The 15341-nt window shown below is 45.7% G+C and overlaps 2 protein-coding genes across 2 annotated transcripts in view; one reads left to right on the top strand and one right to left on the bottom strand.

Annotated features, from left to right (window-relative positions):
• Positions 1–8646, bottom strand: part of ift74 (intraflagellar transport 74) — a 125743-nt gene extending 117097 nt beyond the window's left edge. The window contains exons 1-3 of the mRNA XM_069924691.1: positions 8503–8646; positions 6817–6952; positions 1410–1458 (exon numbers count right to left, since the gene is read on the bottom strand). Of these exons, the coding sequence (XP_069780792.1) occupies positions 1410–1458; positions 6817–6952; positions 8503–8616 (299 nt within the window). The 5' untranslated portion in view covers positions 8617–8646. The remainder of the gene's footprint in view (positions 1–1409; positions 1459–6816; positions 6953–8502) is intronic.
• Positions 8647–9750: 1104 nt separating this feature from the next.
• The window catches only part of uba6 (ubiquitin like modifier activating enzyme 6), a 135535-nt gene continuing 129944 nt past the window's right edge, over positions 9751–15341 (top strand). Inside the window, exon 1 of the mRNA XM_069924701.1 lies at positions 9751–9809. The gene's annotated coding sequence lies outside the window, so the exon portion shown is untranslated. The remainder of the gene's footprint in view (positions 9810–15341) is intronic.

Raw genomic sequence — 15341 nt, forward strand, 5'->3', positions numbered from 1 at the left:
CAGATAGGGTAGAAGGTTAGAATTTTTTCTCCTAAGTATCCAAATTGAGAAGTTTGGAGGGGATGTCAGGAAGAACTTTATCAACCCAGAGGGTGATTAAGATATGGAACAGACTGATGGACTGGGTGGTGGACATCACATCAAGGTGACCATTAAACTAATACTCATTACCAGACTCGAATCTGCCACACACATCAGATTAAAATAGATGCTTCAAGACATAGAACACTATGGGCCAAATACAAGCAAATAACATTTAAGTGTTCACTTGATAGTTGACGTTGTCTTGGTAGGCCAGTTTCTATGCTATACAATTGTAGAACTCCATTACATTGTTACAATCTTTCAGAATCTAAGACCTTCCAACTAGAAAAGAAACATTTATTGTCACATATGACCTGGCTGCACCTCTGTACTGCCCCTGGTCTCATGCTTCATATTTATTTCCTTGTTCATGTTCTCTTCACAAACCTATCAACCAGATGACCACATTCACAGCTTATCCCCACAGCAATCCAGCTCTCAATTTATCAGATATTGATCGCATTCTTCTCATGATCAATCTCTTTGCAGCTCATCATTCTCAATTCTCATGATGGGTCATTGACCTGAAGTGTTTACTGTTTCCTCTCCAGATACTGCTAATCTGCTAGTTCCCCCAGCATTTTCTCTTTTCATTTGTATTTTTTATTCATCTTTTAAAATGATGATATTTTCCAAGGTGCTGCACAAACAAATGAAGAAAGGGATGGTGAATAAGTTAGGGGAGTTTGGGGGACTGAAACTTTCAACAAGATTTTTAATTGGGGGAGGGAGGGGGGGAGGAGAGAGGCTAAGAGGCCAGTTGTTCGCTGATTTCTTCATTGTAAAAGTGGGTGAAGCATTGAGAAATGTTTCTGAGTGAGGATGGTAAAGATGGGCATGATCCATGTATTGATAGTGACCAGGATGAATGGATTGCTCAAGATGATGTTAGAATAGGCAAGAGTGACTTCAAAAATAGGCATGATCTGTTAAATTTAATAGTCTACAGAAGTTCAGCAGGAATGAGTGATGTGCAACAGATCAGCTAGAGCTCTGGAAGAAAACTAGTAGTATTTGAAGGCAGCAGACAAAATCCTCAATAATGAACAAAAGATGGATGTGATTGAAACCAAATGGCAATATTGATGAGTGTGGTCGACCAGTCAGAATAATATGTGGTAGAGCTTGAAAACTATGGTGTTCTTACTTTAAATTAGATTGCTGATTTGTCAGAATACATGACATCACATACAACCCTTAGATTCTTTTTCCTGTGGGCGAGGCAGAATTAACATTGATTGGTAGTGCAAGAAACCTGTACTTCATAGACATGCAAACAAATAAAAGATATGCAAGAAATGTTAACTAGACATCAACACACTCACCTTAGCAATCCAAGAAAGTAGGACTTGTCCAGTACCTGGCGATGTGGACCTGCAAATAGGTCAAAAAGATTATTGACTATTTTGTATCCCCATAGATAATGCTGCCCTGATCATTGTTCCCAGCATTTCCAGTTCTTATTTGTGTTTTTATTAAATATTTAATTTAATTCTCCAAATAAGGAATGATTGAGAGGGATGAGGGATCAAAAATAGTGGACCCAGCATGGATCCCTGCAGCATACCTACTTACCTTAAACCGATGCCTTCTAATATTAAACTCCCATTCCCATAGGGAAAAAATCCTGCAACCATTCACCTCATCCATGTCCCTGAAGATAGCATAGAAGGTTACCCTTCGACCTCCTATGTTGCAAAGAAAAATAGACCCAGCCTATCCAGTCTTTTACAACTCAAACTCTCTAATCGTGGTAACATCCTTGTAAATCTTTACTGCACCTTTTCCAGCTAAATAACATCCTTCCACTAGCAGGGTGACTAAAAGTCCCCAAAATACTCCAAATGTAGTCTCACCAAACATACAGCTGTTTCATGATCACTGAACACTCAAACTTGGTAATTTTGTCCATAAATAGATGAAGGGCTTGAGCATGAAATGTTGATTATGTATGTTTACTGTTGCTATATCAAGTACACTGCTTTTTTTCTTCAGCATTGTGTTTTTACTTCAACCACAGTGTCAGATACAGCAATGAGCTCTCTGAACCCTTCTCCATTAACAATGGCATGAAGCAAGGCTGTGTTCTCGCACCAACCCTCTTTTCAATCTTCTTCAGCATGATGCTGAACCAAGCCATGAAAGACCTCAACAGTGAAGACGCTGTTTACATCCGGTACCGCACGGATGGCAGTCTCTTCAATCTGAGGCGCCTGCAAGCTCACACCAAGACACAAGAGAAACTTGTCCGTGAACTACTCTTTGCAGACGATGCCGCTTTAGTTGCCCATTCAGAGCCAGCTCTTCAGCGCTTGACGTCCTGCTTTGCGGAAACTGCCAAAATGTTTGGCCTGGAAGTCAGCCTGAAGAAAACTGAGGTCCTCCATCAGCCAGCTCCCCACCATGACTACCAGCCCCCCCACATCTCCATCGGGCACACAAAACTCAAAACGGTCAACCAGTTTATCTATCTCGGTTGCACCATTTCATCAGATGCAAGGATCGACAATGAGATAGACAACAGACTCGCCAAGGCAAATAGCGCCTTTGGAAGACTACACAAAAGAGTCTGGAAAAACAACCAACTGATAAACCTCACAAAGATAAGCGTATACAGAGCCGTTGTCATACCCACACTCCTGTTCGGCTCCGAATCATGGGTCCTCTACCGGCATCACCTACGGCTCCTAGAACGCTTCCACCAGCGTTGTCTCCGCTCCATCCTCAACATCCATTGGAGCGCTTTCATCCCTAACGTCGAAGTACTTGAGATGGCAGAGGTCGACAGCATCGAGTCCACGCTGCTGAAGATCCAGCTGCGCTGGGTGGGTCACGTCTCCAGAATGGAGGACCATCGCCTTCCCAAAATCGTGTTATATGGCGAGCTCTCCACTGGCCACCGTGACAGAGGTGCACCAAAGAAAAGGTACAAGGACTGCCTAAAGAAATCTCTTGGTGCCTGCCACATTGACCACCGCCAGCGGGCTGATATTGCCTCAAACCGTGCATCTTGGCGCCTCACAGTTTGGCGGGCAGCAACCTCCTTTGAAGAAGACCGCAGAGCCCACCTCACTGACAAAAGGCAAAGGAGGAAAAACCCAACATCAACCCCAACCAACCAATTTTCCCCTGCAGCCGCTGCAACCGTGTCTGCCTGTCCCGCATCGGACTTGTCAGCCACAAACGAGCCTGCAGCTGACGTGGACTTTTATCCCCTCCATAAATCTTCGTCCGCGAAGCCAAGCCAAAGAAGAGTGTCTGCAGACTTTAGTATTTTACTCAAACCAGTGGACCTGACCAATGAAAGCAAACATCTTAAACACCTGTGAAGCCACCTTTAGGGAACCATGTATTTGCATTTACTGAGCAAGTCCAGCCATGCTTTGACTTAACAAATGTCCCTGTTGTAAAGACCTTCTGTTCAGCAGAGACAGAGTAGCAATGGTGAAAGCCAGACCCTTCTACCTGCCCAGGGAATTCTCGGTCACACTGATTGCTTCAGTCTACATTCTGGCTTTAGCTAATGAGGGCAAAAGTATGTAGGAGCTTTAAAATGTCATCCATGAAGCCCAGAGTCCCACCCTGACAGCACCATGATTGTAGCTGGTGACTTCAACCACACCATCCAGAAAACAGTCTTGCCATGGTTTTAACAGCAAGTCAACTTCACCATCAGGGGCCAGAATATCCAACATCCCTGGCAGGTAAAAGGCTGCCTCTTGCCCCCATTTTGGTTACTTGGATCACATATCCATCCTGCCAACTCTGGCATACAGACTGCTGGGAAAACAAACTATATCAGTTCACAGATAGATCAAGATGTGGCTGGGGGGAGCAGTAGGGGGAGGGGACAGTGACACTTCAGGACCGTTTAGGACCATGGATTGGAGCTGGTTCAGGGAGGTGGCCACCTACAATGGTCATGTAAATATTGAGAAATGCACAAGCTTAGTGACTTGCTACATCAGCATGTGCATTGAGGATGTCATCAAGATCAAATGTTTCACAACCAGGGCTAACCAGAAACCATGGTTGGATGAAGAGGTTTGAGCACTTTTTGGACAGTTGTGGGACATTAGTGACATGAGGTGCACATGGCAAGGAATCGAGACCATGACAGATCACAAGACAACCTTGTGAATTAAAGACAATGACGTCTCCCAGAAAAATGTAACATTTTCTACGCACAGTTGAATTCGAGGAGCATTATTCAGCATCAATCTGCTCAATGTCCCCCTGATGAATGAGGCCCCTGCATAATTGTGGCGAGGAGAACCCTATCCAAGGAGAACCAACACAAGGCAGCAGGCCCAGACAACATACCTGGTGGGGTACTGATGGACTGTGCGGACAAAATGATGGAGGTATTTATGTACATTTCAACACCTTGCTGCAGTTTATATTGAAGAGTCTGAAGGTGGACGGGTAGCATCTGTTCCTGAACCTGGTGGAGTCTTTTGGCACCTATAATTCTTTCCTGATGGTAGCAGTGAGAATGGTGTGTGTGCTGGGTGATGTGGATTCTTGATGATTGCTGCTGCTCTCTGACAGCAGAGTTCCCTTTAGGTGTTCTCAATGGTGGGGAAGGTTTTGCTTGTGATGTCCTGAGCTGTGTCCACTACCTTTTGTTGAGCTTTATGCTTGAGGGCATTAGTGTCCCTGTACCAGACTATGATGCAGCCAGTCAGCTCACTTTCCACCACACATCTGTAGAAATTTGCAAGAGTTTCCAAAGTCATACCACATCTCTGCAAACTCCTGAGGAAGTAGAGGCAGAGCCATACTTACATCAAGTTTGTAAATGGCTCAAGAGTAGTTGGCCTCATCAGCAACAACGATGAGTCACGCTGCAGAGATGAGGTGAAAAATCTTCTGATGTGGTCTGATAATAACGTGGGCAAGACTAAGATTATAGTGGACTTCAGGAAGACCAGAAACAACCACTCTCTACACCATACTAATAATTCAGTAGTGGAAAGACTAGAGAGTACCAAGATCCTTGGAGTCCACTTAACAAGTAACCTATCCTGAACACACATCTCCTCACATATCAGGAAGGTGTAACCACAAATGCACTTCCTGAGAAAATTAGCAAGCAAGGTTACCAACTACTATCACATCAACTTTCTACAGTAGCTCCATCGAGAGTGTCCTTAATGGCTGCATCACAGATACAATTACTGTAGAGAAGTGGATCAGAGGTCAATGCACAGAAGCAAAAGAGTGTCAGAGGACCAATAGGGTCACGCACATGCTCAATGATGCAATCTATCAGGATAGATGCCAGAAGGGGTGGGGGGGGAAACAAAATAGTTGAGGAGCCCTACCACCTTCCACACAGCATCTTTCAGCTACTCCTGTCAGCAAAGAATCAACACCATCAGACTGAGAAAGAGCTTCTTTCCACAGGCAATGAGAATGCTGAACAACTAAATGAACTGCTCACACTAACATCCAAGACTCTACTATTTATTAAACAATAAATACGTATTTTTATATATGTGTATTTGTCCTGCATATGTATTACTTGTCTGCATGTGTGGTATGTCTGGTTGTGTGTTTGCATGTTTTGCAACGAAGACAGAGTACACTGTCATCAGCTGGTACTTGTGCAATTGGATGAAAAATAGATGAACAAAATGCATCACTTTGATCTTCAAGTTAAATTCCAGAGACACAAGAAAGTGCAGATGCTGGCTTCTAGCTCCATTTCCAGGTTTCCTTGTTTATTCCCAGCCATCCATTCACTGCTTTTCCTAACAAATTTCCCTCTGCCCCATGCTCTATCCACTCTGCCATGATTTGGTACCTTTCGTCCCTTCTCCAATAAAGTTCCAGGCCTCGCTCTCACAAATGTGCCACAGAATGCAGTTCTTCATCTGAAGCAGGGTTTTGACGGAAACATCAAATGTTAATTTTCCTCCATGGAGGCTGTCCAACCCACTAAATTTCCTCCAGCAATTGTTGTTTTCTTGAATTTCATCTGACACTCTGGGCCATTTTCCCAATTGATTTAGGTCCTGATGTAAACTGAGCTGAGACAGCCTTCTTTCCTGTCCACTTTACTATAAATTTTGGTGGCATTCACAAGCTTACAAACCATGCCAATTTTACATTCTTATCCAAATTGTTGTTACACATGATTAATAATAGTGAACATAGCATGAACCCTGAGCTGCACCACTTGTCACAGGTATACAGTCTGAATAACAATTCTTCAAAATGATTATTCTTTGTATTATAATGGACAATAAAGCAGACTTTGTACAAAAACACTGAAATTCTTACTTCCTGCAGCAAAACAGACACTTTGTAAAAAAAAAATTAATTTTCCTTAAAAATAAAAGTGATAATAAATATAAAAGATAGATAATATATATGAACAGCTACCATCGTGCAAGAAAAAAAGTTTCATTATAATAGTAAAGACAGTCCTTTTTGTGGGCAAATAAGTGTTTGGATATTGGATAAGGTGAACTTTAAGTGTATCCAGGAGAACTTTCTAATTTGTGGATAGACTTATGAGGGAAGGAGAACAATTGGAGATTGTACAGGGGAATGAAGCTGGTCAGGCAACTGAGGTATCAATGGGGAAATATTTTAGGACCAGTGACCAATTCTATTAGCTTTAAAATAGTTATGGAAAAGGATAGTATCATCCAGATTTAAAAACAGATAATGTATTAATAAACATTTCCAATTTATACAAAAAAGATGACAACGCAAATCTACCTTTCATTCCAGTTTTCATTCCACTCAACCCCTGCTGAGTTACAGGGCGATCTGCAACTTTAATCTGAGCAGAGAGCACACCTCCAGACATTGCAGACCCACTACGTGTTCCAAGTCTTGCTGTACCAGGCGATACCTGGAAACCAGAAATAGCTGTGTAAACTAATTTTCCTGAGTTTTCATTTTACATATTTCATAATTGCAAACAATTTTCTGATTACATTAAAGGATCATAGTATTTACTCATGCACAACTTGTATATGCACAAAAAATAATTCAAGAGAGAAAGCATGAAATAAACAAACCTTGAAAATATAAAATTTGAGATGAAAGCATAATTGTTAAAATATCTCATGTTCAATAAAAAAGGGCTAATACAAGAGGTTAAGGCTCCAATTATCATCAACCTACATGACAGTGCTTTCTCACAGTTGAAATGTGAAACATATCCAATTTCTCTGAGGATATTCTTCTTATAAATTTTGAAGACAGTTGGGGAAAGCGGGGGTGGGGGTGAAGAAGAGGGAGTGGTGAAACATGGATGATTTATGAGCATCAAGTGAGGAGCGATTGAAAGAGATTGTAGGAATTAGCAGGGACCAGACAAGTATGAGTGTAAGGAAGGGAGAGGGCACAAGTATCCAATGGAGGCAATGGCTGACAGTTCAGCCAGGGGAAGGGATGTAAGGGAGGACAGAGCCCAGCAGGGAGAAGAAGCCAAGAAGGGAGTGCCATGTGGAGGTAAGGGGAAGGAAATGAGAAAGTAGCTAAAGGGGGATGGGGCCCGGGAGGGGGATGGGGCCCGGGAGGGGGATGGGGCCCGGGAGGGGGATGGGGCTGGGGAGGTTGACTGAAAAGGGGATGGGGGATAAAAACTTGGAGAAGGCCGGTTGAGGTCACAGGGCCAAGCTTTTGGGGGTGGCTTAGGAGAGGGGAGTCAGGAGAAAGACCTGGATTGGGGCTGGAATGGTCAAGGGGCCTGGAGAGTGGGGGCATCAGGAGACCAGAAAGAGCAGAGGGCCAAGCAGGGGGGGATGTGGGGTGGAGAGGGCAGGGGAACAAGAAGAAGGGTGCCTGGGGAAGTCTTTGTAGCCTAGCAGGGGGCGGGGGGGTTCCTGAGGAGGCAGAGCGGGGAGGGTGGAAAGGAGAGAACGAGCGGGGGGGGGGGGGGGGGGACGGGTACCTGGGGAGGCCAAGCAGGGGGACACCAGAGAGCCAAGTAAGGGGAGCAGATGGGAGAGCAGGGGGCCAAACTGGAGGCAGTGACTGGGGAGTGCAGGCAGCAGAGCAAGGAGAGAGTGCAGGAGGGCATGCGAGAGAGCAAAGGTGACTGGGTGAAGTAAAAAATACAATGCCGAAGAAACTCGCAGCAAAGATAAAAATACATAACCTATGTTTCAGGTTTGAGCCCTTTATAAAGGTATGGGAAAATGTCGGCAGGCGTCCGAATAAAGTGTTTATCTTTGCTGCATAAAGGAAACCGTTTGACCTGCTGAGTTACTCCAGCATTATATTTTTATTTCAACCACGGTGACTGCAGACTTCCGAGCCATACTTCTGACCGACGAATGGTTTTAGTCGGAGAGGCCATTTCAAGGTCCGAAACGGACCTGCCAGCGAAACTCCGACCACCAAGGGCTGCGGGCTCCTACTTTATTGAAGCCCGAGAATTAGTTCTCTACTTACTCCGGTGTTAAGCCTCGGTGCGGTGGGGGGTGGTCGAGCAACGGTGGCTGATCTGCCCGGAGTTCCTTTGGTGTTCAATCTCCCCGCACTGGGAGGTCGCTGAGCGCTCGCCATTGCAGCAATACGGGCCGTCTCTTGGCAACGCGCGGCGTGGTCCTGCGCGATGACGTCAGGGGTTCATTCAGAAGCGAGTCGGTGCCGGGTGGCGTTAGTGTGAGTGAGGGGGCGGGTGCATCAGGACCACGGTGTCAACAGCGAAGGAGCCAGAGGCACCGTTACTTCACAGGAAATCGACCTTGTGAAAAAATGGCAGGAATCAGCACGTGTCGGAATACAGTTTATGGGCTATTTCCTCCGACAGTGCACCTCTTTCCCTTAACTGATCCTTCTGTCGAACCCCTCTCCTCTCAATGATAATTTATTGTCATACATGTGCATAAGCTCAAAATTCTTCCTGGACAGGTACTGAAAAGTGATTTAGACGTGAATGTCTGCAAATGCCGTGATTTTGTTTTTGTCCAACACACAAAAGTGCTGGAAAAACTCAGCAGGTCACGCAGCATCGTCTCTAGGAAGTAAAGGGCAGTCAACGTTTGGGGCCAGAGCCTTCTTCAAGATGCTGCGTGACCTGCTGAGTATCGAAGAGCACTTTTGTGTATTGCACATAAAATGTTCATTCCCTCTCTCCATTTCGCCACCTTCCACGCTTTCTACCTCGGCTCTCCTGAAGGGGACAGATATGAAACGATGATTGATCATTTTTCTGTATAGATGTCGTCTGGCCCGCTGTCATTCCTCCAGTTTCTCATTTGTTTGTTCAAGATGCCAGCATCTGCAACTTTTATGATGAGCCAAATATTTCTTCTTGTTTCTCCCGCAACGACATTTGCCTGACCTGCTGAACATTTCCACAATATTCCATTTAATTTTATGTTTTCAACATCTTCAAGGTCGAAGCTTTTCAGTTGGCCAGAGGCTGAGCAGGATGAAAATAGCAAGAAAGATTTTAACATTGCCCGTGGAACGCTGAAGTTCACCAGACTTGCTGGAAGTATTAGAGGGGATGATAAAACTCGGATTCATCCAAAAGTGGTCCAGGAAATAGGTTGGAAATCCCCGAGGTTTACAAAAAGCAGTGACATAAAAGGGGGGAATAATTGGAGAATGAAGATTCCGAAGCAGAGAGCCCGCTCTCTTGAAGACACCAGCACCCGCCCCACCTATTCGTCGTTGACCCGGAAGTGTTGCCACCGGAGCCTGGGGAACGGCGACGTTCATTCACTGGCCGAGGAGTTCACGGTCCGTCGGTGAGTTGCAGCACGATCGGCCGAACTTGGGGGATGGCCGGAATAGTGAGAGAGAGAAACGAAATGGGTGGGAGGAATTGGAGGGTGAAAGAGGAGCTTGGGTGGGGGAGGGATGGGGACAGTAAATGAGGTGGGAGGAAAGGAGGCGGCGGAGCAGAGGAGGTTGAGGGGAGAGAGGCAGCGAGAGGGGATGGAGAATAGGAAGCAAAATCGGGGAATTAACAGGGAAAAGGAGGCGGCAGTTTGCACAGGGCACCAGAGCCAGAGAATACCCTCCTATTGAAAAAAAAGAAAAAGCTTGGGGAGAGGACCCAGTCGAGTCGGAGACCACAGCGGCGCACCCACCGAGTCACAAAAAAAACCCTGGCATCAGGCCGCAGGCTGATGATGACTGGCATGTTGGAGCCTGGTTTTTGCCATCGGTGTTCTACAGATGGTGAGCAAGGCTCACGAAAGGCCTCCGATAGTGACAGCTTCTTAATTACAATGGGGCTTTGGAACCACTGGTCTGGGATGGGAGTTTGGGTTCACTTGGAACGGACAGGAAGCTATCCAACTACAGAGGTTACCGGAGAGCAGGAGGCATCAGAGGCGGTGGTGGGTTCACAGTCACTTGAGGTCTCAGAACGTACCCTCTTTTGCTTCTTTCCCTATTGATAGGGAGACTGAACTAATAGTGCCTCTCATTACAGGCTAAACATAGGAAAACAAATTTTGGAGCAATGCATAAAATGCTAGAACTCAACAGGTCAGGCAGCATATGTGGAAGCCAATAGATAAAGTTGAAAGTTCAGATTTATTGTCAGATTGCATCCATGACATCACATACAACCCTGAGATTCTTTTGCTTGCCGGCCAGGCATAACTTCTGTTTATCAAAAACTGTACTCAATAAAAGACCGGTATATAAAAGGGAGAAGTATAAACAAGAAGGAAGTGCAAACAAGCTCTGCAATACAAAAAAATAAATATTTAATAATAAATAATGTGCAGTGTCCTTAAATAAGTCTCTGAGTTTGTTATCTAGGAGTTTGATGGTGCAACTCTTCCTGAATGTGGTGATACAAGTCTTGTGGCCCCTATACCTCTTTCCCAATGGCAGCAGTGAAAACAGAGCATGAACTGGGTGGTGCGGATCCCTGCTGATTGCTGCTGCTCACCAACAGATTTAGATTTTCTAGATGGTGGGGTGAGATTTACCTGTGATGTACTGAGCCTGTCCAGAGAAGAAACAAGCCTTCCGTCGCGCATGCAGCCATCTTCAGCGCAAACTCCGGGAGATCCAAAATGAGTGGTGGACTAGCCTCGCCAAACGAACACAGCTCAGCGCGGACATTGGCGACTTCAGGGGTTTCTACGAGGCTCTAAAGGCTGTGTACGGCCCCTCACCCCAAGTCCAAAGCCCGCTGCGCAGCTCAGACGGCAAAGTCCTCCTCAGCGACAAGATCTCCATCCTCAACCGATGGTCAGAACACTTCCAATCTCTTTTCAGTACCAACCGCTCAGTCCAAGATTCCGCCCTGCTCCAGCTCCCTCAACAGCCCCTAAGGCTAGAGCTGGATGAGGTTCCCACCCTGGATGAGACATATAAGGCAATCGAACAACTGAAAAGTGGCAAAGCAGCAGGTATGGATGGAATCCCCCCAGAAGTCTGGAAGGCTGGCGGCAAAACTCTGCATGCCAAACTGCATGAGTTTTTCAAGCTTTGTTGGGACCAAGGTAAACTGCCTCAGGATCTTCGTGATGCCACCATCATCACCCTGTACAAAAACAAAGGCGAGAAATCAGACTGCTCAAACTACAGGGGAATCACGTTGCTCTCCATTGCAGGCAAAATCTTCGCTAGGATTCTACTAAATAGAATAATACCTAGTGTCGCTGAGAATATTCTCCCAGAATCACAGTGCGGCTTTCGCGCTAACAGAGGAACCACTGACATGGTCTTTGCCCTCAGACAGCTCCAAGAAAAGTGTAGAGAACAAAACAAAGGACTCTACATCACCTTTGTTGACCTCACCAAAGCCTTCGACACCGTGAGCAGGAAAGGGCTTTGGCAAATACTAGAGCGCATCGGATGTCCCCCAAAGTTCCTCAACATGATTATCCAACTGCACGAAAACCAACAAGGTCGGGTCAGATACAGCAATGAGCTCTCTGAACCCTTCTCCATTAACAATGGCGTGAAGCAAGGCTGTGTTCTCGCACCAACCCTCTTTTCAATCTTCTTCAGCATGATGCTGAACCAAGCCATGAAAGACCCCAACAATGAAGACGCTGTTTACATCCGGTACCGCACGGATGGCAGTCTCTTCAATCTGAGGCGCCTGCAAGCTCACACCAAGACACAAGAGAAACTTGTCCGTGAACTACTCTTTGCAGATGATGCCGCTTTAGTTGCCCATTCAGAGCCAGCTCTTCAGCGCTTGACGTCCTGCTTTGCGGAAACTGCCAAAATGTTTGGCCTGGAAGTCAGCCTGAAGAAAACTGAGGTCCTCCATCAGCCAGCTCCCCACCATGACTACCAGCCCCCCCACATCTCCATCGGGCACACAAAACTCAAAACGGTCAACCAGTTTACCTATCTCGGCTGCACCATTTCATCAGATGCAAGGATCGACAATGAGATAGACAACAGACTCGCCAAGGCAAATAGCGCCTTTGGAAGACTACACAAAAGAGTCTGGAAAAACAACCAACTGAAAAACCTCACAAAGATAAGCGTATACAGAGCCGTTGTCATACCCACACTCCTGTTCGGCTCCGAATCATGGGTCCTCTACCGGCACCACCTACGGCTCCTAGAACGCTTCCACCAGCGTTGTCTCCGCTCCATCCTCAACATCCATTGGAGCGCTCACACCCCTAACGTCGAGGTACTCGAGATGGCAGAGGTCGACAGCATCGAGTCCACGCTGCTGAAGATCCAGCTGCGCTGGATGGGTCACGTCTCCAGAATGGAGGACCATCGCCTTCCCAAGATCGTATTATATGGCGAGCTCTCCACTGGCCACCGTGACAGAGGTGCACCAAAGAAAAGGTACAAGGACTGCCTAAAGAAATCTCTTGGTGCCTGCCCCATTGACCACCGCCAGTGGGCTGATAACGCCTCAAACCGTGCATCTTGGCGCCTCACAGTTTGGCGGGCAGCAGCCTCCTTTGAAGAAGACCGCAGAGCCCACCTCACTGACAAAAGGCAAAGGAGGAAAAACCCAACACCCAACCCCAACCAACCAATTTTCCCTTGCAACCGCTGCAATCGTGTCTGCCTGTCCCGCATCGGACTGGTCAGCCACAAACGAGCCTGCAGCTGACGTGGACTTTTTACCCCCTCCATAAATCTTCGTCCGCGAAGCCAAGCCAAAGAGGAAGAAAGAAGAAGAAGATTGGTGCCCCCACAATAGGCCATGATGTAGCTGGACAGCCCGCTTTGCACTACACATCTGTGGAAGTTTGCCAATGTTTTCAATGTCATACCAAGCCTCTGCAAACTCTTGAGAAAGTAAAGACACCGAGATGCTTTCTTCATGATGACGTTAGTGTTTTGGGTCCAGGAAAGGTCCTCTGAAATAGGGATTTCCAGGAATTTAAATTTGCGCACCCTCTTCATTTCAGAGCATTCAGTGATCACTATATCGTACACCTCTGGTTTTCCCCTCGTAAAATCCACAATCAGCTCCTTCCTTGGTTTTGGTGATATTGAGTGGGAGGTTGTTTTTAGTATACTATTCAGACAAGTTTTCAATCTTCCTCCTGTATGTTAACTCATGGTCCCCTTTTATAGAACCCATTATCATGATATTGTCAGCAAATTTGTAAATGGTGTTATTGTCGTAATGAACCAAACAGTCATAGGTGTAAAGTGAGTAGAGCAGGAGGCAAAGCCGGCAGCCCTGTGGTGCTCTGGTACTGATAGAGATTGTGGAGGAGATGTTCTTGCCAATCTTCACTTGAGGTGAGGAAATCTAGGATCCAATTACACAGTGGGATATTGGGGCCCAGGTCTTGGACTTTGCTGATCAGTTTTGAGGGTATAATGGTGTTGAATGCCAAACTAGTTAATGAAGAGCATCCTGATAAATGCATCTTTGCTGTCCAGGTGTTCCAGTGCTTTGTGTAGAGCCTGTGAAATGGCATCTGATGTAGATTGTTTCTGCAGTAGGCAATTTGGAATGTCTCCGTGTCACCACTCAGACAGGAGCTGATATGCTTCAACACTAGCCTTTCAAAACACTTCATTGCTGTGGATGTGAGTGTCACTGTTTAGAAGCCATTTTGGCAGGTTACACACTCTTCTTGGCCACAGGTACAATTAAGGCCAGGTTGAAACAGGTGGGTACCAGATCCTGCTGGAGTGAGATGTTGAAGAGAAACATGAATTCATTCATAAGTTGGTCAGCACAGGTTTTTCAGAACTCGGCCAGGTACTCTGTCTGTACTCAAAGAAACTATGTGAGCTACCTTCTATCCTTCTTGGCACCTCACCTGTGGCTAAGGACATTTTAAATATTTCTGCCAGGGTCCCTGCAATTTCTGCACCAGCCACCTTCAAGGTCTTGTCAAGTCCTGGGGATTTATCCACCCTTATTTGGTTTAAGACAACAAGCACCTTTAATATATATAGGTTCCATAACCACACTGCATGGTTCCTTACTTCATGAGACTCTGCCAGTTTCCTGATGCAAAAAAAACATTTGAGATAGGTTCTTTTAGCTCCAAACAAAACTGACCACTCTGATCTTCAAGAGGACCAATTTTGTCCCTTACTATCCTTTTATTCTTAATATACCTATAAAAGCCCATGGATTTTCCTTCACATTGTCAGCCAAAGCATGCTCATGTCTTCTTTTAGCCCTCCTGATTTCCTTCTTAAATTTTCTCTTGCATTTTTCAGTCTCTTAATTTGCTCCTTGTTACCTATACCTCTCTCTTCTTAACCAGATTCCCAATCTCCCTAAATGGGGTAAGCAGTGGTTCTTCCTTATTCTGGTCATCAAATTGGGTGGATAAGGCATTGAGTTATTCTGGGAGTGAAACTTTGCTGTCTCCTACTTCACCGGAATTTGTTTTGCAGAAAAATATTTTGGACCTTAAACCTTCGTGAGGAATTCCAAAAAAGTACAGGAGCCTGAATAAATGGGGAGGGAGAGTCATGCATGGAGTAAAGAGAATAGGGTGGGATGAAAGTTGAAGGAAGGTATTGATGATGATCAGGTGGAGGTTGAGGGGAGGGGAAGAGAAAGAAGAGTTGGAGGAATGGGACCAAAGAGATTGGGGAAAGCAAGGGTGGTGGGAGGCTGGTAACCAGAAATATTGATGTTGATGGGGTTTTTTTTTTGGAGGCTACCAAAAAGGAATACAAACAGGTGCTGTTCCTCCAATTTGCTTGTGGCCTCAACTTGTCAATATAGTCGGCCACAGACCGACATGTCAATTTTGGAATGGGAAGAGGAATTAATGACTAGCCACTGGGGCATCCTGGCTGTTACAATGGATGGAGCAAAGATGCTCAATAAAGTTTATTTTCCTGAAATT

This window comes from Narcine bancroftii, chromosome 1 (genome assembly GCF_036971445.1).
Source record: "Narcine bancroftii isolate sNarBan1 chromosome 1, sNarBan1.hap1, whole genome shotgun sequence".
In the NCBI taxonomy this organism is placed as follows: Eukaryota; Metazoa; Chordata; class Chondrichthyes; order Torpediniformes; family Narcinidae; genus Narcine; species Narcine bancroftii.